Source organism: Cyprinodon tularosa, unplaced genomic scaffold (assembly GCF_016077235.1).
Source record: "Cyprinodon tularosa strain WSP-4 unplaced genomic scaffold, ASM1607723v1 ctg76, whole genome shotgun sequence".
Taxonomy (NCBI): Eukaryota; Metazoa; Chordata; class Actinopteri; order Cyprinodontiformes; family Cyprinodontidae; genus Cyprinodon; species Cyprinodon tularosa.
The window spans coordinates 2,383,107-2,408,066 of NW_024039518.1; the positions used below are offsets into that span (position 1 = coordinate 2,383,107).

Consider the following 24,960-nt stretch of genomic DNA (forward strand, 5'->3'; position numbering starts at 1 on the left):
ACAAAGGTATGGGAGTGTTTGAGTATTAGCCTTTACATATTTCAATTTCAATTCAGTTTATTTATATAGCGCCAAATTCACAACACACGTCATCTCAAAGCACTTTACAGTTCAACCAGATCATACAGTCAAATTGATTCAAAGTTTTCTATCTAAGGAAATCCAGTTGATTGCATTGACTCAAATACAATCCCTCACACTAAGCATGCTTGTAGCGACAGTGGAGAGGAAAAAACTCCCTTTTAGCAGGAAGAAACCTCCAGCAGAACCAGGCTCAGTGTGAGCGGCCATCTGCTGAGGCCGACTGGGGTTCAAGGAGACAGAAGCGGATGTTTTACAGGGAGGGCATATATATCATTAGTACCTGGTCCCCCCAAAAAACTAACATGGATGTTTGTATCAGTCTGAACAAACATGACTGCATGCACAGCAGTCACCAAGCTCCTACCTTTAGAGGAAAATGTCAAGACACCTTCCCCTGTTGCTTTATCAGCTACTCTTAAAGGTGGGATGATGTGTTAATTAAAAGTACTTTTCTTTCATTAATTACCGTCAATACTAGTGTCTTGAGATATTAAGATTAGGGCTGTAACTAATGATTATTTTGCAAATCGATTAATCTGTTGATAATTTTTTCGATTATTAATAATCGATAGCCAAATGTTCTGTAAAGAAGACTTTTTAGAAAATTAAACCAGGAGAAACTAAGACTTTGTGGACTTCTGGATAGAGCATATTCATAGACTGAAAAGTTTATCTTAAATGCAAAATGTTGTTAATTTTCTTTATTTTACCTTTTTTTTTATTAACAGATTTTCTGGACTATAGAGGGCACTTCACTATAAGCTGTTGCCACTATTTTTTTTGTTGTTGTTGAAAAAACTGGAATTGTAAATATGAGGCACTGATATCTACTGAACTGCCTCCCACCAATCTGTAGGGGGAGCTCTACATATAGCCCCTAGAATAGGGATGAAGAAGAATGCTAGCTCCTGTTAGCTTGTTGGGTCTCAGCAGTAAGAACTTCTAATGAAAGATGGGGCTTTTTCAGCTCTTTGTTTCAGCTCTGGAAGAGTTGGGCCCAGTCTCTTTATTAGTTTGAAAGCTTTAATGCGGCAAATAAATGTCAAAATGTGTGAATTCGGGACATCTGTGCCTCCTGTTAGCATGTTCCTGTGCGAAAAGAAAATTAGCCCCTTATTCTTTCATTTTCATTTTTGACTTCCCCCTCTGGCAGTTAGGAGAAAATCCACAGAAAAGCTGCACCTTCTTAAAGTTCAAAGTGGTGACAAAAAGTAGTGGCTTATAGCCCAGAAAATATGGTAATTATTGCTCTAAGTGGGTCGCTCTTTCGGCTAAAGGCATGATTTAGAATCTCTATACTCCACTTAACAATGAACCGATTACTAAATTATTTGACGATTATTTCAATAATGGATTAATCTGATTGTTTCAGCCATAATTCAGATAGTAATGATTAAAAATTAAGCAACTTTTTAAACACTGATTTGCCCATACCACAGCTAGAATTGTGACATCTAGCTGATTTTTCTGCCAACACCTGGGACATACATACTGAAACAGATGGCTATGAAACTGCCATTACTTTGAGATTCCAATGCATTCGGTTAATACAAACAAATTTTGTTCAAATCCATCATCTAGACCAGGGGTCTTCGACGTTTTCCAGGCCAAGAACCCCAAACTGATGGCGAGATGGAGCCGATACCCCCTTATTATATATATTGTATGAAATAGAGTTATATCAAACTGGTCCTATAGTCACTCTGTTACATATGGAGTAATGTAACAAAAGTAATTTCTCCCTGGGATCATTAAAGTATTTCTGATTCTGATTCCTCATTGATGGGACAGGTGTTGAGAATGAAACGGTGCCCAGCTTGAAAGAGCTCCTGTGTGTCGCTGAATGTTTGCATTGATGACTGAAAGACATCTTCTGCCTCCATTTATCTGTTTACTACAGTGTGTTGAGTTCATGTTAATGTTTATTTAAAGACATTTCAATTTGTGGAAAAAATTGCAGGGGGAGATATATAAAAAAAAAAAAAAAAAAATCCAATCAACCAAAACTTTCACGACCCCCATGCAGTACATCCTTGGGCCCCCTTTTGAAGACCTATGCTCTAGACTGTTTTAAGTCCACTCAAAGATTCCACTACCCTCTTGAAAGCAATACATTGCTATTCATCTGTCATTGCAGGTGACAAAAAAAAGTCAATCAAAACCAAAACACTCTTTAACTCCTGTCAGTCAAATGATAAGCCAGTGTGATGTCACTGGTTTTGCGGCTGTGCCAAAGCATTCAGTCCCTAAGCCCGTTCCTATGGGGGGTTCTGATTTATTAACGTCTGTCCATTCATCACTGTGGGGGAAAAAAAATGACAGCTCAATTCTTTCTATTAAGTGATCTTTGATCCCATCTTTAAACTTTAGGATGTCACTTTGGTCATTATCCAAGAGAAAAAAATCTTGTATAATCTGGACTTTTTTCCCCATTGTTAAACATGCAAACAGAAAATAAATATTGATTTCTACCTTAAACAGCTACTGTCTTCTCAGACATTTAAACGGCAGACGCAGCGTGGTCCAAAAAGTTGTGGTATTTGCTAAACTCTATTGGCAATTCAACTGGAACTATGTTCAGGTCAGACGACATTAAAATGGAGTTTTTCAGCAACAAACTCACGAGCCACATGTGGAGGATCTGGAATGCTGAGGACTTGTTTGTTCTCTAAACACCTAAGGAACCTTGTGGGATGGTATTCTCCAAATAACTACTTTTTTCTTTGAAACATGGTTTTAAAGGTTTTGCCTTTGGGATAAAATGCTTAGGAAACCAGCATGACTCCACAGATGCTGAATTGATTTCCAGGTCTCATGAGAACAGGAATGTGTGTCCTACTGAGGACCTTTATAAGTTTCAAGAACAACGTGACAAAAAAATACACCTGCATTACAGCTAATTACAGAGGGCAGTGTGTTATCCTTACAGTCAGTTACTTGCTACCACTTAAACTGTTACGTTTTTTTTTAACCTTTTTTTTCCTACAGATTCTTGTCTTGACTTGATTAAAACAACAAAAACTGTTGTTGAGCAGCATGAATTCCACTAATCCTTATAAGTCCTGTGTTTCAGGAAGGATAGAGTATCGACTGCTACCTCACCGCAAAGGTGTGTGTTTGTGCCCACGAATATTGGTTTGGGTTTAGGTGAGGATCGAGTTTAAGTTGGGATTAGGCCTGTACCTTATGGTTACGCCATAGAAATGAACTGAAGTCTATACAAAGGGCCCATATGGATGAAGTGTGTGTGTATGTGGTTTTCAACACCTATTTATGGACTATTTTTAGCAAAATTGACACTGAAACATTTATGCTTGGTTTAAGTATTAAATTTAGTTTTGTTTATGCTGGTGATTAAATAAAGTGTTTTGAGTAGACTGTCTAGATCTGACCCTTGAATCCCAACAGAGTGAGAATTGGATGATTGGGATCTTTTTTCCAGCTTCCTTGTCTCGATCAGCTGCATAAATACACTCTGACAGATTTACACTCTTCATGCTGTAAACGAAAGCAAGAACCTCAGGCAGAGGCCCAACCTGTTCTGGAAAGAAGGAAATTTTCTTAAAATTTGCAGAGTGGGCGGAGTTAGGCTTAGGGTAACCTCATTGGTTGGATGAGGTCGTTTTTACAGACGGATCCATTTCCAGCAAGTCTGTATGATAGGGTTGTCACTTCTGTGTCTAAGTAATCCATGAATGCCTTAAAGCTCAATGTTTACATTTCTGCATTTCTCCTGTGTAAAGGAGGCATTGCACTCCTGCTGCTGAAGGGAAGTGGTATAGTAACCATAAAAGCCACCAGGTTTTCAGAGCTGACCCAGGGCCAAAAGCAAAGTCCATGAACTGTGTTTGCAACTGGTTTTCTGGTCACACCTGACCACATTTTGTTCCCTCTGCGACACCACTGTAGCATGCAATGACTTCTACACACATCGTTCTGTTTGTGCTGACTCTTACAGCCCTCCCTGCGGTATGGGGGCACAGTTTGAGGGATTTATTCCCTCCCCAAAAATATGGAAATAACAATAATCCATAGACTGACTAAAGATTTGCACACCTGGACAAACATCTTAGAGTTGATCAGAATTTGATTAAAGGTCATTGCAGCCATTTTTATTCATTTATTAGCCCTTAATGTTTTAGTAAGATTTTAATTATAGCATTACATTTGATAAAGTTGTTTAAAAAAATATATGAATTTTGTCTGAATTTGTATTTTAGATTTCATAAGTTGTATTTATTTAGTGAAAAAGTATAAGCAAAACAAAAAAAGGGCTATTGTTATGATGTATGCATTTCAGGAATATAGTCCCCCCCCCCCCCCCCCCCTCCAAACTTAAAATAAGCTAAAATTAAAAAATCCAGATCATCTGCTGTGATACTAAATATATCTCAGAGTACTAGCAAAGTGGTTTTCAAATCTATTTGCTGCTTCCAGTTAACCAGAAATAAGAGCACTTAGTGGGGAGATGCTAATTACTTTATAGAGGGGGGGAGACTTGGGTAATATGACTCTAAACTCAGTGGGCATCAAATACCCATTAAAATCACACTTTAATGCATAATTCTGCTGCCGCCTCTTAGCTTCAGGTTGTGTTCTGTTCAGGGTGCTGCTGGCTTATAAGAAAACTTTTTCCAAGTATACGTCAGCATGTTCAGCATACCATATAGAGAAACTATTGGTTTGTGTACCAGGGTAGATTTAATCCAGCTAAAGGACATTTCAAGATGATCTATAGACTGAATCCAGCATCAAACTAGGCAGGCCAAATTAAGAGCGGCGATTAGAGCAGCAGGAACAGTAGGAATCAAAGCGGCAAAGAGCATGTGGGCTCAGTTCCAGAAGGCCGCATCAAGCCAAAGCTGCAGCCGGAAGGACAGAGTTAGGAAGGACACATTACTGTCCAACTGGTTAGCCAGCCTCCCCCTCCAAAGTCAGCCTCACACTTCCATCATTCTCTGCCAGTTCTAGTGGCTGCATATGTGTCTGCAATAATGCGAAATGGCATTTGGCCCATGAGGAGTAAGAGGAAAACAGGCCGTGACCTTTCTTCTGCTAACAGCAGCACTTTACAAGGCAGAGTATGTTTTGATGGAGAGCTATGGGGTGTGTTTGTTTCTATGTGTGTGTGGATAGAGCAGGGCTTTGTAGATAATTGCTGTACGCTTCGGGACGATCCTAATGTAGGCATTCCAGTGGCGAGTCGGTGGACGTGACCATTAAAGCGCTCAGAGTGCCATTTTTGTTTTGCTGTCTGATAAGTTTAACTGCAAAAGTCCACCCAGTCGGTCTGACCTCCACGTTGAGTCAGACTAGAACAATGACAAGTGAGAGCTTGTTTGTTTTGAGGCTAAAATCTGTTGGGACAAAACAGCTGGGTCGAACGAGGCTGTGGCTCTAACCGCTGCTGCATCAGCATTTGGCACACGCACGTGTTTGTGTGCGTGTGTGAAATGCAACCAGTGTACAGTGTGAGTCACTGTTGGAAGGGCTGTTAATCCCTGGATTATAGAGGAGCATGTAAGTATTTCTACTAGTAGGTGTGAAAGCAGATGTTTGCAGGGAATAGTGAGTAAATGGGAATTTTTAGCTACTGCATGTGCAACCCCGTTTATATCCCATCTTAATGGGATATGCATGATTACGTGAAAGGTGTGCATCATTTTAAAGTGAATGAGAATTATTCAGGTTTAGATGTTTCTGCAATTAAATATCCAACAACTATTTTGCATTCGCCCCCCTTTCCTCCTGCACAACTAAATAACATTTGTAGGGAAACCCTGAGGGGTGCGGTTCAGATGCTTGAATGACACATATTTGTTTGCGCTTCACTACTTGGTTATGGCAGCTGCCCTAACACACAGCCTTGAGGCACACCTTTTGTGACTGAGCTAATGTAATGGGAGGAGTGATCAGAGTTGGATATAAGGTTTATGGCCAGAAATATGATTAGAAAATAATTTTTTCAGTCTGTAAGAAGAGGTTTATGATCCATTGATTCAAATACTGTTGCTTATCTGTAAAAAGTGTTAAAAAAAATGTCATCTTGCTACATTATTAGCTATTGATACTTTATTTAGATTATTTTACAAAGTAGCAGTGCTTAATGTTGCAATTATGCGCTACTTCCTGGTAGTTATCCCCATAAAAAATGTAAAAAAAATTTTTTGTCATTCTTTGAAAATGTAAGGTGGGTGAATAAGTTTTCTCAACTCTAGACATTGTTTATCATAGAAACGCCACTGCTAATAGCTACTAGAAGCTTCAATTGCGATGCAGACCTGCAGCAGGGTTGGTAGAGTCAAAGATTAGTCCAACACAGGCTCTGGGCTCTGCAAGTTTTCTGTTTCTACTTTTTTTTCCTCTTTAGTAGGAAGCATTGTGCAGAGGTGTGATTTGCATGTGTGCATTCATGCGCACCCTGCAGTCTGACTCAGGCTGACGACTCAAGAAAATGTTTAGTTTGGCACAGATTTGCTCTCGTTCACGGAACGGGCACTGCCGCCTCCTTGCGAGTGTGCACGTACACATTAGTGGCTGCTGTCGTCTTTATTTTCACCTCCCTCTGATCCAGGACTCGGAGCTCAGATCTAGGCCAGTGTCACAGCCCAAAGACTCTGCACTTTGACCTTCCTCCTCCTCAAACGCTGCTCCTTCATTACACTCTCTTCCTTCGCTAATGAGGGCGCAATCCGAAACCCTGCTGTGCTCTGTTGGCTTTATTATTAGCATGGAGGAAATTTGGTATACAGTCAAGCATTAAGGTCACAACTCCTGATTGCACACGGTTAGTTATCATCAGGATGTACTGCTCTGTTTAGACAATTGATATTGTAAAGGAGATTGTTTCTCCTTTGAAATGTAGGCTAGCAGGGATTTTCTGTGTGCCTCCCTTATTTCTAGGTATCCCAGCACTAAAAAAAATGGATTTTCTATCTGCAACTCTATTCAAACTGAATAATGCAGGCAGCAGGACTGTTGTTGTTCTCATTTTAGACATTTAACCTCTGACCTAAAAAGGCTGCTTGGACTACAGGGTATTTATCCTCTGGTGAGACTGTTTACATCCTCAGAGCTGCTGGGGGTCACTGACCCCTTTGGTCATGTCAGTCATCACGGTGGAACCAGTAGAGGTGTGTCTGCACGATGAACCCAAAGCAGAAGGATTTCAGGAGCATATCGTTAAATTTGAATTATTTATGGATCTCTGCTAGAGTCGTTATGTTGTTGAAATGTGACCTCGATGTTGTCATGTGTGCGGGTATGAGAGGTATGTGGAAACACTTTAAGTGTCCAAACTAGTTTGCTGAAAGAGCCAGAGAAACCATTATGCACTTATCTTTATTATATGATTATTTGTTTTAATATTGCACCTTTTTTTTTTTTTTTTTTTCTCTCTATTTTGGTTCTGATCTCATTTGGACCCATTTACTCGTAATTAATTATGACCCCAGATCAAACCTGAGTGATTTTCCTTTCTGTCTTGGGAGTAGATCCGTTAAATTACATTTCATTTAAAGTCATTTTTAACAAATTAAGTCTCAGAATCTCAGTGTAAAATAATCTTAAGTGAAAATAGATTTAATGTATATAAATGCAGACGCACTTTAGAATCTAGATCTACAGTCTTATTGCTCCAAACATATTTTTATAAAAATATTTTTCTAAATAATATATATATATGCCTACCGACACTACTGCATCCTCCACAAAGCAAAAGAAAACTGGTCATTTTAGGTTTTTCTCAGGCATCCATCTCATTAGGAAGACTTTCAGCCCAGTCTGACATTTTTGCCCTTTTTTAACCTCTACTATTTAATGAAAGCAAATTCATTCCTAAAGCCAGTTCCTGAAAATGCATTTAAAATGCTGGTTTCCAAGGTAGGTACAGGTACAAATTGATGCGTGGTCAATAGGAACTGTTCTTGATAGGGATGCACCAATCAGGATTTTTAGGTGCCAATTAAAACATCATATCCATAAATCCTTCAATACTGTTGTCACAAGTTCATAATAAATTATAAAAATTAGGAGCTGAGAAAGTATCATGAATTGATCACTGTTTTAGTAAGCGTGGAGCAGAGATTAACTTTTTTTATTAGAATAGAAGATAGGGAAAATGTTAACAAAGAACGAAGTGAAGAATGCTCTTAAGAGGTTTGTGAGTAGCTTTTAAAAAAGCTGTTTTAATTTAGCCCTAGAAGGACAGTTTCATCGTCCTACCTCCAGCTCAGGTACGGATATGCTGCCTTTCATTTCTTGTTCTGCCTCTCAGTCCGCCTTGCAGGCTCCTGTGATAATTGATAATCGCCCATTTTTCAATTATTGTCGATTGACTGGTGCAGTTCTAGTTCTTGGGGTGGATGTCTGCATTTCATATGGATGGTTAAATTTAGTAAGAAAAGAGTAAAGGATGATCCAAAATAATTTTTATATTGTCGTTAAAAGGAACGGTTGCAACTGTATTGATTAACCTTCTGATTTCATAATTTCATAATGCTTCAACCACTAGGAAGTGGGAGTGGTAAGGGCATTGCATTTGGGTTCCGGAGGTCTTGAGTTCAAGTCCCACACACTCCCATGGACTGCCACTCTTTGACACTGATCAGGACCCTTAACCCCCACACTGCTCCAGAGGCGCCAACAGTGGCAGCCCACTGCTCCCCCAAAGGGGGTGGGTTAAATGCACACAGTGAATTTCCCCATTGTGGGACAATAAAGAATTTATACATTTTCACACACAAAAAAGGTACACTGCTGTGGTGGTATAGTTTTCATTTTGAAGCAGTTTTTTCTGCACTTAAAGCAAACAAGTGCCTCTACTTTATGACATGGTATGCCTTTTGTGGTTCAGACATATTTTTTGCCCTTGAGGTTGGCTCATATGTCCTATGAGTATCCCTTAGCCTAGCTGGGTTCTTGGGTCTGTCATGATGCAAAAACAAACAAAAAACATGAGATGATTGGTGTGGCGTGTCTAACTTACTGCTTGAATTGGAATTATCATGCTGTGTCACGCATTAAATGGAGCAGACTATGCATCTGGAGGAAGATTGGTGTTTTCTGTTTTGTAGAACGGATCTGTTTGTGTGACTGCAAGGAGACCAGACCCGATGCATTGTTTGCCAAAAGTAAAGCATAAAATCTTGGTGGCCTTGACGTGATTAGTCTTTTATTTTAAGTCGGCCTACAGAGAGGCTCTATGTGAGTGGAAGTAAAGTTTGTATGCTTAAATCACTGCTAGTTATGTTTTATTATTTAGTGGTGCGTATAAAGTAGCATCACCTCGTTCTTATTGGAATGCAGTCCTTCTGACATCCCTTCTTAGGATGGAGTATGGGCGGCAATACTGATTTCTTTGTGGTTTTATTGATCAAATAAATTTTTTTTTATTTTTTATGAGACGATGGTTTATCAGGTTGCCTGTCCCTCTAACCTCCCAGCTGGTTCACTGTAACCAGCTGGAGCGTTAGGTTATTCTTTCCACCCATCTATTAAACCATCTGCGCTGTCGGCTCTTGAATGAGTTTCCTTTCCCTCGGTTCATGACTGTTGGTTGTGGGCTGCGTTAAATGTTTCTGTTGCATTGCTTTTTTTAGTAAGGTTTAAAACTTTAACAAAAAATCCTTGCAAAGAACAGTCTCACATATGGACTACCTTTGCAGCATCAGACTCTGTATTGCTCTCTTGTAGAAAGAACAAGGCTTTTTTTTTTTTCCTTAGCTCAGTCAGTCAGAGTGTAAAAAAAAAAAAAAAAAAGAAAAAAAAAAAAAAAAAGAAAAAGCAACACCATCTGACTTCTTGCCTCTGCAAACTGTGCCAAACAGCTCAGCTGTCATATCCTCCCTGCATATATTTCTTTAGAAGTCAAACTACATGCCAAGCAAATGTGTATCCTGGTGGGGTGGGTGTTGCATCTCCATCGTTACCATGCCAGACGGAGCCGTCGCCATGACGGCAGGTTTGGCCAGAAAGTGCAGCTGACTTGCTAAGGTTTTATGGCCGGTCTGCAGTAATCAGGCAGCAGCGTTTCAACAATCATGAGTTGAATGAAGTTTTGTATGCATCTCAGGCTTTTACTCAATCAGTTCAGTTTGTTTTTTACTAAATGGTTTTGCAGATAACAAAAGCTGATTTTGCAGTTAAAAATTTTTTTTTTTGAATGCTAACCAACTATATTTGTCCTTTAAACACAGGTGCAGCACCGGGTAACGGGTCAGGTGATGGCTCTGAAGATGAACATCTTAGTCAGTAACCGAGCCAACATGCTCAGGGAGGTCCAACTGATGAACAGACTATCACATCCAAACATACTCAGGTAACTCAAATAGCCAGTAAGTCAAATGATTGACTTGAAATGCCTAAAAGTCATATTTTCTTCATTTGGCTAAGTTGGTCTGTACACCTTAAGACGGGTCTGGTTTTGACTGCTTTCCTCTGTTTCCTGCAGGTTTATAGGTGTGTGTGTTCACAAGGGACAGCTGCACGCTCTCACAGAGGTAAGGTTCTGATGGTGAAGATGAAATTAACGATGCATTTTGTGAGCTGGAATGCTTTGTTTCCTGTTGGTAGCAACAATTTGCACAGACACAGCAGCAGAAATTAAAAATACAATAACAATGGTCAACTAGAGAAGATGTTAAAGGAAGGGACCTGTTGGTGATTAGGACCCATTTTTAGCTTCAAAGTTGGAAAGAAATAATCGGGTTATTTAAAAAAAAAAAAGGTGGAAAAATTCATCTGACTTTAGACTTTGAACCAGATGTAGCCTGGAGGCCATTTTCAGCTCTTGGTTTAATTATGTTACACCCCAAGTTCAACTCAAATGATACAGATTCAGCTTGACAGTTATTAGAATTGGAAGATTTATGAAGTGAAAAAGGTGCGAAAAAAGTATCTCTCAAAATATGTTTTGCTCTCATCTCAACAGTTCTTGTTCCTTACTGATTTACATTATAGAAAAATTGGAAAACCTGTGATCAACATCGGAAAATGTAGAAATTTGTGTCGCTTTATTTTCATAATGGGGTTTGTGTGAAGCTTTAGGTTTAAAAGATGCAATTTCTTTAATAAATTGACTCATTTAATGTAAAACAAAACAACAATCAACATATTCTCTGACTAAGATAAAGATCAGATTTCTTTTTCTAACCTTTAACTACTTCCAAATCGACCCTTGGCAAAAATGTCAAAGAATTTGGAAGCCTGCTTTAAGGCCTGTTCTCCCGTCGGCTTTCCTTCCTTCATTCCTTCTTCTTTTTACTTTGTTTCTTCCTCATTTTTTTTTTTCGTCCCTCCATTCTATCCTTCTATTTTCGTGGCCTTTCTTCTTTACTTCCTTTCATTCTTCCACCCTTCGTCCTTTTCTCCTCTCCCTTTTACGTTCTCTCTTATATCTCTTCTTAATTTCCAAGTCTTGTTCTAACATTCTCTCTCTTCTACTTCCATGATCCCCTACCTTCCATCCTTCTGTGTGTCTCTCTGGTATTCCTGTTTCCTCCCCTGATCCACAGCTGCCACATTATCCTGTCATTTTAATGACTGAGACCAAAGCTCACCGACACTGTTGCTCCTCTCCTCATCCCTTTGCTACACACTACCAGTCAGCTGGCTGAAAAAAGACAGCTCAAGTTTTCTTTTGCTTGCAACAAAGACTGGTCCTGGTTTCTAACCTAAGCTTACTCCTTAAAAAGTGCTATTAAATATTAATGATCAGCATGGCTAATTGTCTAAATCAACTTGTTTTATTTGTACAGTTATTTGTTTGGTAGACATTTTTCAGGACAAAAAGTTTTCTATAAATCCCTAATAAATATGAAATGTTTTTAATATAGTTTTATGCTTCAGTATATTCAGCAAAACCAAAATGACCATTATTGATTATTCTTCTCTACCCACTTTATGCACCTTAGCTTTATAATTCTAAAACTAAAAACCTTTAATCTAAAACAATGCTCTATTTCAGAATGGCTTGAATCTTTATATGTATATATAATATAGTAAGAAATTAAAAAAGGTCAAATGGGCAACCATCTTTTGTGACCCTGTCGGACCCAACGAGGCCAGAATCGCCTGAATAAACACGCAGAGGTCAGGCAGGACACACGGCCCGTTTCTTAGCATCTAATCAGTCGACACCTGTTACCATGGCTACCCAGCAGCTAATGGGAAACATTAGCTCTTCAAGTGAGATCTGATGCATTCACAGCTCTCCTCGCTTTTTGTGTGTTCGGTTGTTTTCATTTTGCAGCCTGTTTTTTAAAGAGTCTGAGCTTTAGTTCCTTTTTTTTTTTATACGAAGAGAGCTGACAGTTAGTGAGTTACACTCTTGAAGTCAACGTTGACACGAGAAAAGAGGAAATTAAAGCAACCTTGTGATTCACTCTATTGCAACACAACAAATTTCCTAAGTGTTGATCTGTAGAAGGAAAGTTTGTAGTTTTTCATGCTGCAGCTCTAGCACCATATTTGTTTTAAAAAAAGTTTATGTATCATTGATTCTGACTTAGATTCTTTTATCAACCATAATGGGGTCTTGAGATTCACAATAAAAGTTAAACTTGCAGCCTAATCTGATACACACTATTCATTAACCATCTGTTGCTGCTGTTTCAGATATTTTTACACCCTTGGTTAATTTATTTATTTAATTTTATTATTTTTTTAATGTTGGAATAGTCGACCAATAGATTTGTTCAGGAGCCAAAACGGACCCTTTTTTTGGGTCAGAAGCTGAACAGTTTGGGAACTCCAGTATTAAGAACACTTCAGCTTTAATAATTTACTAGTCATAAAGAGAAACTTACACCTAGTTATTTTAATAACCAATCTTATATTATCGAGATTTTTTTAGGGGACCCTAGCATTCCTTTTTTTTATCAGTATTGCAGGGATCCCCCATTTATTTGAGCAGAAGACTTAAAAAAAAAGAATGCAGTCTACACTCCAAAATGAGCATATTTCTGTTGTCTTTGCATCTTTTCTGATCCAGTACATCAATGGAGGTAACTTGGAGCAACTGTTGGGCAGCGACATGTACCTGTCATGGACCACGCGGCTCAGCCTGGCTCTGGACATCGCTCGTGGATTACAGTACCTGCACAGCAAGGGCATCTTCCACAGGGACCTCACCTCTAAGGTTAGCTATAATAAAAGGCTTTATAAGATTGCAATGCATGTGTTATAGTGACTGCATGTTTAGCTGCTCATAAGTATGAATTAAAAGATGCACATTTTTTATTTATTTGATCTAAACTTTTTTAAAAGGAGCCATTAGCTTTCCTGATTAATGTTGCCCTTCATCCACATTTGGCGCCTTGACTTTGTCTTATTCTAAATAAAGCATGATGGAAGATCAGGTAGGTTGCTCAAAGGTTGCCCTCCTGGTTAATTCTCCTCCAACCGTAACTGAATCTTAACTACAAGCTAAAGGCTGCGTAATCCCAGCATAATCCTTTCAAAGAGTGGTTAGATTTACAGAAGAGGCTCCTGCAGCTCATGTCCAAAGTTTTCTTTTGCAAGTTTAATAGGAACAGTGTTTATTTTTTTATACCTTACATTTTAAGGTAGTTAAATGTTTTTATTGCAGTTATAAAACTGTTATAAAATACATTTTTATTGTTCGTATAAATTCTGGCATAGGTTTTTATTTATTTATTATTGCTCTTGATTTATTTATTTTTTTATAGCAAACTGCCCAATAAAAATAATACATTAATAAAATAAACAGATTTAAGTCACAGTTCTTTATTTTAGTTCAAAATTAATAGCGATTCATCCTTTGTGTCTATTACGGGGCAGAAGGATAAATTAGAAGTGAAATCACAGCAATTGTGTTTAACGAGCATGGAGGTCTACAGTTTCTCAGGATCTGCATCTGTCTCCATGGCGATCCAGTTTCTAGGTATTCTGAAAATTGAGATGATCTGATGAGAAATTTGATTCATTTCACCAGGCTTGTATTTTAACATGTTATTTGATAACCCAGCGTACAACATGACATAATAAAAATAAAAGCATCGTCTCCGTTCATTCATCCATGAGGGAAGTCCAGTCATCTCCCTCTATTCTCCTCCTCCTTCTTCTGGGGGATTCACCAAGTTTTTGTTTTTTATACATAGTCACTCCCAGAGATGGAGTTCTTCATCGTATTCAGACTGTTGTATCGGAGTTTTTTTTTTTTCTGTCATGATCCATATCTCATGCCAAGAGTAAATACTTTGAGGCACATTTTGCTGCTGTTACATTTTTTTAGTGGGGTGTTTCTACCAGCTTTACACACGGCCTGTGATGATTCATTTGTTCTTTGGACCTCTGAGGGCCTCTGACGTTTGGATAACAACAGATAAAGAAAAAAAGCAAATAAAAAAATATATAAATATACATTTGTTTTTTTTAAGTAGGCCTGCAACCAACAACTATTTTGCAAATCGGTTAATCTGTCTGTTATTTACATTAATCGATTAATAATCTGATAGCAAAAGGTTCCTAGACAAAGTTTTTTAAAGAAATGAAACCAGGTGAAACTAAAACTTTTCCACTGAGGAATTCTAGATGAAGCATATTGACATCTGAAAATGTTTTTTATCTTAAATGTAAAACGTTTAGATATATTTTTTGACAATCTTGGTATAATTGCTGCTCTAAGTGGGTTACTCTGTTAGGAAGAGGCACGTTTTAGAGACTCCTCTTAACGATTATTAAATTAGATGAGGATTATTTAAACAATCGATTAATCATAATTAATCCAATGAATTGTTTCAGCACTAGTTTTAAGTTTTTTAGTGAATAACTGCCTTAGATTTCCACTTTAGAATAATACCAAAAGAGATTAGATAAAAATTTTGCTAATAAAAGTATGATTAATGCTGATGGGTATCAGGCAGTACTCAAAGCTGCAATATCTGTATCGGAAATTAAATGGGTGTATCGGGACACTCTAACCTCTTCATTAGTTTCTTTGCATCTAAGGAGTTTCTTGAAGGATTACTCCATGCAACCTTTCATCAACTCTGACCTGTTTATACAGGGATTTTGTATTTTTTCACTTCTTTCTGTGTCATGCTCTACTTTGTTTGTAGGCCACATAGGTCCCAGTAAATTACATTGCAGTGTTCTTTAATCCTTCTTGTGTTTTGGATGTAAAACCATTAGCTGTTGACCCATGTTTGTGACCTCTGACCTCTGTGTGCAGAACTGTCTGGTGCGCTTGGAGGGCGGCATGTGCTCAGCCGTGGTGGGAGACTTTGGCCTGGCAGAGAAAATCCCAGATTACAGGTCAGTCCATAAAAATCTAACCACCTATAAAAATTCAATGATTAGATAAGTGGTGCTCAATAAATCGCATTCCTTCACCTCTTTGTTTCCTTTGAGTAATTCCATATCTTTTTAGAAATATTCTCAGACCACATCTTTTTTCTTTCTCTCTTGGATACAATCAGATGAGTCGCACACAAAATAAAACTATTAATCATAGTAGGTTTCCATTTTTAATGCAATCGCGACTCTGTCGACTGCTCCAAATACTTCGGTCTAACCGCTGTTTGCTCTCTGCATAATACAGGATAGACAGAATAAATATTGACGCCTCCTCTGAGCCAAGCTGCCGAGCATTAACGACACTCTGTTGCTCCCATCATGCCGTTTCTGTGGTTGCAGCTGCATTTAATCACATTTGTGCGGTGCGTTTCATTTATGGTCCTTCTGCAGTGCGTGACTAGAAACAGAAGTCATATTTTCTTCGTGATTCTTTGTCTGGTTACTTCATGTGTTTGAGATCAGACTCTAAACTGAGCAAATGGAATCACCACAATGTGGAAAAATGATTTAGATCAGGGAGCAGAGAAAAAAAAGTGTTAGATTCAAAACTCTGCTTGTAAAATAAATCTCTTGGCTGCAGATGTGAGTTGAAGTTTCCCCTGGATTTGTGTAAAGTCACTATTTTAGAAAATGAATTGCATATTAGAATTTGGACTGATGTTATATTTGGGCCTAGTGACTGGAACATTTAAATTAAACCAAAAATCAACAGTCACACAGCTGCTGGGAAAAATACAGCTATGGATTTAAAGGAGCTGCAGTCAAAGTGTTAGAGAATAGTTCTGGTAAATGGAGTCAGACAGGTTAATTTCTAGTTCAGTTCTTGTGAACCCAACTCTGATGCTTTTTGTTTTGTGTTTTTTTTAAGCACATGAACAAACCCTCGTGTAATATTTGCCCTCATCACAATCATAGTTGTCCTCATCCTTCTCATTTTTGTCTTCATCATCATCATCCACAGTTGCCATAATGGTCGTAGTTAGCCTAGTAAACTAGCCCCCCCCACCAGTGGCCAAAATCATTTTTGCCTGTGAGTTGTCTAGCCTCAATCAATGCCTCAGGCCCTAGAACTGGCGGGCCAATCACAACGCAGAGATGTGCTTTGAATTTCTGGATGCAAAGTGGGCGGGGTTTCGAGGGCTTGACGACAAAGCTGTGCGACGCTTCAGAAAGCACAACAAGTAAGATGGCAACAACTATTGAACAGTTCTCGGCTTTGTAATCAACGGGTTGTTCTCATCAATAATCGTCCGATGTCTCATTCATCGGGGCCAGACTAAATTACACAATAAATCTCACATTTAGTCTGGTTTATAGGGCTAGGTCGTAGTCATCCTGCTTAGTCACCTTCCTCCTTGATAATTATTTAAGTCTTGATCTTCTGTCGGCATCGACCTTCTTTATCCTATAGTCATTCTTATCCCCCTCATCACCTGTATTCTCTTCACCACAATTGCCATTATTCCTGTAGCCATCACCTTCTTTTTTTCCTTAGCAAAGACATTTTCATTGTTTCATTATCCTCATTGTTGTGAAAGTCCGGATTGTTAAAAAAAGATTATTTTGTTAGCTATAGTGGCCTTTATCATTTTTTTTAAAGTAGGCAGACAGGAAATGTTAGAGAAAGAGGGAAAGCATGCAGCAAAGGTCAACTGGCTGGAAGTCCAACCTCTGAAGGCGAATGAGTCGCCCCTATTTGTTCTTTAATTATTTATTCTTTTTTATTTGTCCTTCTCATTGTGTATAATCATCCTCTATCTTCGAGCTGGTCATCACAAACTGACCCGGTTTCCCTATGTACTGTGCTTATTTGTTTGTTTGTTTCCTTACTGCCCAAAATGTTTTGTTGTGATTTAGCTGAAAACATGCAGTTTGAAAAAGGAAGGGAAACTGTGAAAGCATTTCCAGGTGAGAGGTTTCACAGCCAGCCTTTAGAGCTGCTGCTGTTGGTGGCACGTCCTGCCTGTGGTGGGTTCACACACCACAGGACTGGGAATTGGCCATCGGGGCATCGCTGTCAGTGATTTTTAGAGGCCTGTATCAAATCTGTTTTAAAAGTTGACCTGTAAAAATTTCTTCTAGGGGATTAAGAGCTGGGGCTGTAAAGAATTCTCAATATTTAATGGTCACATTTTTTTATTGATCTCTGTAGAGTTTGAGCAATTTATTTTTGTCATGCACCATATGGCCGCCAGCCTGCATACAATGCACTATAAAACCGCAGCAAATGCATCCTCCCCTGCAGCCTGGCTGACTTGCCTTCCTCCAAGTGTGATCTGCTTCCTGCTTCTCTGCTTCTGCAGAGCCACCAGTTGTTTATACAAGTGTGCCCCAGTCAGGGGGCCAGGGGGAAGGCTGTGTGGGGGGGTGGGGGTCGGGCTCATAACTTTCTCAGTTTTAATGCTTTCCAATAAACCTCTGTGTCCATCACCTTGTAAATGTGGAGAGGAAAAAGAAACATACTGATATGTCCCAGAGTGTGAGGCCTTCTAGCTGATTGGCTGCTGCTGCTGTTTACTTTTGCATACTTGCGCCTCTGTTCGCTCCAAAGTGTGGTTTTTAGTGGCAGCTGGTGGATTGTGCGGCTGTCATCGCAGTGGCTGTGTTTGCCTTTCATTTCAACTCAAACACAGTTGCGTCCTGCAGCAAAGCACACTAACAGAGGGGATGTTGTGGTTGTTACAGGTCTGCAAATGGCATGGAGTGACGAAGGAATAAGGGAAGCAATGGAGATGTTTATGGAGTCTGGCAGGGGGGCTAGGAAAAGCTCCAAATATGGTCAAACTATTCCAGTCCCCCTGCTGCTCCGCTTGCTGTCCCTCAAATAACAAATCCCTCTGGTCTTTTTTTTTTTTTTTCGACAGCAACTCGTACTCATTACCTTCTGTCCTCAGTGCGTTCTGTTTTCTGCCATTCCACTTCTCCACATGGTGTTTACACCGGGAGCCATGACCGTCTCGGCTCTTGTTTAGGATTTTCTGCTGCATCATAACACTGTGGCAGATGGAAATAGAACAGGGAGGAAGTATCTGCCAGAAGCAGGAGGAGGGGAGGGGTGTGTTTGCTCATGTGGGCATGTGTGTGTGATCACATCGTCCTTGCACATTCTTCAGTTCCTTCCTTTTTTGAAGTTTCAGCTTAAGTTCAACAACAATATCTTTGCATAACTGAAAACAATGTTGTTTCTTAGACACAGAAAGTGTCTTGCAAAAAGAGAATATATTTATGATATATATTTAATGTTTTTAACTTTAATGTTTCTAAAACCCACATTTTCCTCTTAAAAAGGTCAAAGTATATATTTTTGATATAGAATAGATTTATTTTGAGAAATGATAAAGACCTGTCTTACATGTAAAATTTGCTTAGAGCTGCAAACATCACATTACCTTTTTTTAAAGAAAGGAAATATTTTTGCATATATGATTTTTTTTTTTTTCCAATGCAATACTTTTTCTTTTTTTTAAAAACGAGCTTGCTCTTGTTTGCCCAAAATGAAACGCGATTGTCAATAGTCTAAGGACTACACAGGTAGCCACAGGTTGCAGATCCCTGAATGTCCGAACGTCAAGTGGATGAAAAAGTAATCGTCTCTAATTTTCCCACAATACACCTTAAGAAGTAGTGATCATCCATGGTCACTAGACAAGCAGATATATCCTGGAATGCTTTACAAGGAGAGCTCTCCTCGCAAAGCATTATGGGATTTGTTGTGGTGGCAAAAAAAAATGACAAAGATGGAGCTGGCACCGTTTGGGTAGATGGAATTACATCATCATCTGTCTGAACGTTCAGTTTACGGAGTTCACTATAAAGTCCACTATATAGTTCCTACTATATATAGTGACTGAGGGATTTAGGGCTTAGGGGAATGTTCGGACACAGCCTTAGACTCTGGATTCCTTTTTTTTTTTTTTTTTTCCCCAAGTTAAATTCACAAACCTCCCCGTATTGTTTTGACATTTATAATTTTAGCTGACATATAAAACACGATATGTTGTCGTAAACCAATAACTCACTTGACCCGGAAAACATCCTCTCCACAGTAAAATTTAGACTTAGATTTTATCATTTTGTTTACACAAGTGTAAAACAAAAAGGAACAGCTCTCTGGACAATTTCATCTTTTTTTAAAGTGCAGCCTTGAAAAATAGTAAAATTTCATCTTTTTTTAAAGTGCAGCCTTGAAAAATAGTAAAAAATATAGTAATACAGACTGTAAATTTACAGTTCTAACTTTTTTTTTTATATAATAAAATATAATAAATAGTGGTAGCAGCATCATGCTGTGGGAATGATTTTTCTTTTGGCACAAGGAAGCATTTCTGGGTTAATAGGAAGATGGTTGAGACTTAGAAGGGGGGAAGAAAAAAGAAAACTTGCGACTGTGATTAATGTGGAATTTCAAAATAAAAGGCAACTTCTTATATTGACACAAGAACTGTAGAAAACTAAGTTTATTAGAAATCCTATGTAGTTGATTTTGTAATGTTAAAAATGATTCATGAGGTCAAATGTATATATGAGGGTTTATATGAGGGGAACCCTAACCCATGTTTGTAGAGGGAGATATTGCTGTGAAGTAAATCAGCTGATGTTCACTTAAATGGAGAGACTTTTAATAATAGTGACAATAAGCAACCTGACAACATTGTTTTATAACCAGAAAGCGGCTAAAAAAAACCTTAAACCAATTTTTATCTTTAAGTTTTGTCTATTTTACTGTGTTACATTGACTATATTTCTGTAATGAAACCAACATTTAATGAAATTGAATTTGCACCCATTGTCAAAGCCCTCCATTGGAAATCTATACACAAACATCTTTGCATAAATGTTATTCACTTGTCTTGCTAATGGTAATTGGAACCACAAAGAGCTTGCAGACCCCACTGAAGATCCGTCTGTAATCAGATGGAGCATGATTTCCTGTAGGTGTCATGACAGGGGGAAGAAAAAAAAGCAGCAAGTCATCAGATTTTTAAAAGTTCGATCTAGATATTCAATTTAGGCCGAGTTAAACAAAAGGTTATGAAAGTTCAAGGATTCAATTTTATTTGTATTGCACAATTCAGTACATTGACAATTCAAAGTGCTTTACATGAATTAGATAATAAAATATAAGAAAAATAAAACCGGATGAAGCAAAAACATTTGTAAAACAAAACATTAACAGGTTATTTTGCATGTAGGTTACCTTGGTTTTAAACCCTTCTAAATACTCTTGTTTTGTTTTTTGTTTTTTTTTTAACCAAAAAGATCAATCTGTGTATGGAGGTAGATTTGCGTGTTTATTATGAAATTATAAAAGTTTGCTTCATATATTTGCAATAAAAAAAACAAGCAAAAAAAAACAACAAAAAAACAAAAAACAAAACACTTTTGATTCCAAGAAAAGTATTTAAATTAAAAAATATAGTTGAAATTTACATTTGCACACTACTTATCTTTTTTTGTGTTTGGGCCATACAATGAGAATGAGCTTTGTGTCTTTATAATTCAATCAAAAGAGAGGGTAATTCAAATGATATAAATCGATTAAAAAGTCACTTCAATGAAAACACCTAAATTTTACCATTGTGGGACAAAATAAGGATTTTCTGTTGTATTGTATTCTAAAAGAAAAGCTTTTTGAATCATGAAAAAAAAAGTTTTTTTGTGAATGGCAACAAAAATATGGTAAAAAACTGCATTTGGACTAGGGCTGCAAGTAACTCTGTTTTTTATTTTTTTACTAATTGAAAAAAATCGTCTTTGAGCAACTTTTAAAAAAAGAATTAAACCAAGTGAAACTAAATTTTGTTCTACTTGAAGTTCTGGAAATAACATTGATGGATGGAAGTAGGGCTGAAACATTTAATTGTATTAATCGATTATTGAAATATTCATCCAACTGATTTTGTAATTGATTATCGTTAACAGGACTATTGAGACTGTAAAACTTACCTTTAGCTGACAGAGCGACCCACTTAGAACAGTAATTATTTCAAAACAAACACTGTATTTAAACATTTTACATTTAGATGAACTTTTTCCTCTGTCAATATGCTTTATCCAGAACTCCACAAGTAGAAGAGTTTTAGTTTCACTTGCTTTAATTTGGTTAAAAAAAAAAAATTTTTTTAAGGGACATTTCGCCATCTGATTAATAATTGAGGAAATAATCAACAGATTAACCAATTAGCAAAATAATCATTAGTTGCAGCTGTAGATAAAGTTTTTTTTATTTTTTTCTCTCTCACAATTTTGGTATAGTTATTGCTCTATGGCAGTTGCTCTGTCAGCTAAAGGCAACTTTTAGAGTCTCCACTTAACGATTAATCGATTACTCAAGTAGTTTATTTCAATAACTGATTAATCTCATTTAATCGATTGTTCAGCCCTAATGTGAACACTTTTTTTTTTTTATTGAAATGTTTTCTTTGAAGTAATGCTATTTTTTGTTTGAATAATAAAGACACATACCTAATGTCATATCTGTGGTAGCTCTGAGGTCTGCCTCAGCAGAGTGTCTGATTGTGTTTTAAATCCAGCTTCTTTCTTCATCTTTCCGCTTTGCAGTGAGGAAGAGGTCCAGGAGCGTTTGGCAGTTGTGGGCTCCCCCTATTGGATGGCCCCAGAGGTGCTCAGAGGAGAAGTGTACAATGAAAAGGTTTGGATTTATGGTCTTCTTTGCTTCTAGAGCTTAATTTTAATAAATAAGTTCAATGATTAAAAGAAAAGATGTCCTTCATTAAACTAAACCTGTTTTGAATTAGGGAAGAAATTGAAAACCTACTAAATCTAAATATTATCCTATTCAGGTGTTTTGCTCTAAAATTCATATCGTTTCTCATTGTCTCTTTATTGCAAACCTTTTTTTTTTATTGTTTCTTCAATGATCAATGTGTCGCTGTAGGTGGACGTGTTTGCATACGGGATCATCTTGTGTGAGATCATTGCGAGGATACAGGCCGACCCAGACATCCTGCCACGCACCGAGGTACTTAGGCAGCTTTTTATCAGGATACCAAGCAGTTTAACTTCATTATACATCTCATTCACATCCTGTTTGAATAAAACCAATTTTCATGAGACGATAGAGGAGCAAACCTTTAAAGCCTAAATGGAAACCTACGCCCTCCATAATGGAGAGGGCACATGGGCAGGAAGGATTCTTAATATGGTGTCATAACTACTCGCACCGTTACTGGAGCCGCTTTTTAAAACCAGTAAATGGAGATGTCACTTCGACATCTTTTCTCTTGCTCAAACAGGAAGCTGGCTTCCATATCTCAAAGGAGAATTTAAATACTGATAAACTCAGCGATGTGCTGCATGCAGCATTAACTTATCTTGGACCTGGGAGTTTGTGCGTTTGGTTTCCGAGGACATAAATATTATGAATTGGTTATGAATATGGGTGTTTTAAACTGAAATAAAACATCTAAACCACATGTATCCACAGATGCTGTCTATGCTGGGATATTTCACAAGTTTAAAAAATGGAACACTTTTTCATAAATTTCCCTGAGACCAATCTCTATTTCAATTGTACATTTTTTTTCTTTAGCTGAATACTGAAGTACATTAAACACTTGTTTTGTTCAAATCAACACAGCTTTCTATAGTTTGCCTGAACCTCTAAGCCAGAGGTCTTCAACAGGGGGTCCACGACCCCTAGGTGGTTGCATGGGGGTTGTGAAAGTTTACTTTTTTTTTATATTCCCCCCTGCAATTTTTTTTTTTTTTTAACTAAGTGAAATGTCTTTAAATCCACATTAACATGAATTCAACACACTGTAGTAAACAGATATATGGAGGCAGAAGATGTCTTTCAGTCATCAATGCACACATTCAGCGACACACAGGAGCTCTTTCAAGCTGGGCACCGTTTCATCCACAACACCTGTCCCATCAACAAGGAATCAGAATCAGAAATACTTTAATAATCCCAGGAAGAAACTACTTTCGTTACATTACTCCATCTGTAATAGAGGGACTATAGGACCAGTTTTATATAACACAATTTCATACCATATATATATTTAGGGGGTCCCTGCTCCATCTTGCCATCAGTTTGGGGTCCTTGAGTTGGAAAACGTTGAAGACCCCTGGTCTAAAGAAAAGGTGTATAAAGTAAAAGGCTGTAATATTTCCAGTACCAGAGGCCCTCTGAACAACACGCGCTTCAGTTTGTCGTTAAACCCTCTAAATTCAGTCTTCTGGTTTTCTTTATCCATTCTGAAAATAACCCTAAATTAACCATAAATGAGAATCGTAAAACTAAAGATGCATATGTTCTGATGTTGGCATTAAAAGAGCATAACACAAGCTCCAGAGGTTTTCCAGATGTTTCTCCTCTCTGGCAATGAGTTAAAATGACACCAAAGCTGTTTACAGAGAGGTGAAAAGACACTTCAGTCACTGCAAAGGTCTTCTGTTAAGAGGAGTGGGATCATCAGGGAGTTATGAATGTTGCAGTTAGTTTGAACTGAGCATCTTTCCTTTTTAGCGAAGAGGGCCTCTTTTAGAGCAGATCTGAGCTCCCTTTAATTTTATTCCTTCAATCAGACCCGAGTTCTGAGACCTCTTAAAAGCAAAGAGCAATTTTACCCAATGCTGAGCAAAATAAGTCATTAAGTTTATTAAATAAAACCCTAATTATTTTTTTTTTTATTGTTGTTTTATAAGCCTTGTAGCACCAGATGTGTCATATTTAAACTTTGTTAGACCCAAACATTATTAGTTTGTATTTTTATTTTTATTTATTTTTTTGTTTTTTTTACTGATTTATACAATCCGCATATAGTGAACAGAAAATCCATAATAAATTGTGGCTAAATATCCAATGTATCTCGCTGCAGCGGAGCATCAAAAAGGTAGCCAGGTGAACGATGGTGTGCAGTGCATCACAACTGCGCACGCTCAAAGGATTTTTACTGATTCAAATGGATCAATTGACTAATAGCACCTTTAGAGGCGGCTGCAGTAAATGGAGGAAAATTCATTTAACACGTCAGGCAAATGTAGGAACAACAAAAAAAATTAATTTTTTAAACTTGTTCATGCACATTTAAGTTAAAAACAGGTGCAGTCATTCTGAACCACCTGTAAAAGAGCACATCTGATTAAATTAGCTGCTGAAACTTTTCACATTAAGCCTCAGCTGCGTGTTTCTCTCAGTAGGGGTACTGTTGGCGTATTCGTCAGCCAGTTCTGTGGGTTTTAAATACTGCAGCATAAACTGCAAAAGAACCAGGCTGTAAAGAAAGTTCTTTAAAGGCTTTTGCCACCATGGTAACATTTTAACATTACTCCCCCTTGTGGCTTGTTTTCAGCATAACAACTAAAACCATTCATTGTCTAGAAATTAAAGTTTGGTTTGCTATTTTTATTTTATTATAAACTTAAAATATTGAGTTTTTAATGATGTTTTAAGAAAAATGTTTTTTTGTGTTTCCCTTCAGGACTTTGGCCTGGACGTTGAGGCCTTTCAGCAGATGGTTGGAGACTGTCCACCTTACTTCCTGGATTTGGCCATTGCTTGCTGTAATGTAAGAGACGACCATTAGACAC

The 24,960-nt window shown here is 37.8% G+C and overlaps 1 protein-coding gene across 3 annotated transcripts in view; it reads left to right on the top strand.

The window, feature by feature from the left end:
- Positions 1-24,960, top strand: part of tesk1b (testis associated actin remodelling kinase 1b) — a 42,041-nt gene that overhangs the window by 14,610 nt on the left and 2,471 nt on the right. For all 3 annotated transcript variants that reach the window (XM_038270349.1, XM_038270352.1, XM_038270350.1), the window contains 7 exons: positions 10,281-10,402; positions 10,535-10,583; positions 13,076-13,222; positions 15,278-15,360; positions 21,964-22,054; positions 22,301-22,384; positions 24,852-24,938. In XM_038270349.1, the coding sequence (XP_038126277.1) occupies positions 10,281-10,402; positions 10,535-10,583; positions 13,076-13,222; positions 15,278-15,360; positions 21,964-22,054; positions 22,301-22,384; positions 24,852-24,938 (663 nt within the window). The remainder of the gene's footprint in view (positions 1-10,280; positions 10,403-10,534; positions 10,584-13,075; positions 13,223-15,277; positions 15,361-21,963; positions 22,055-22,300; positions 22,385-24,851; positions 24,939-24,960) is intronic.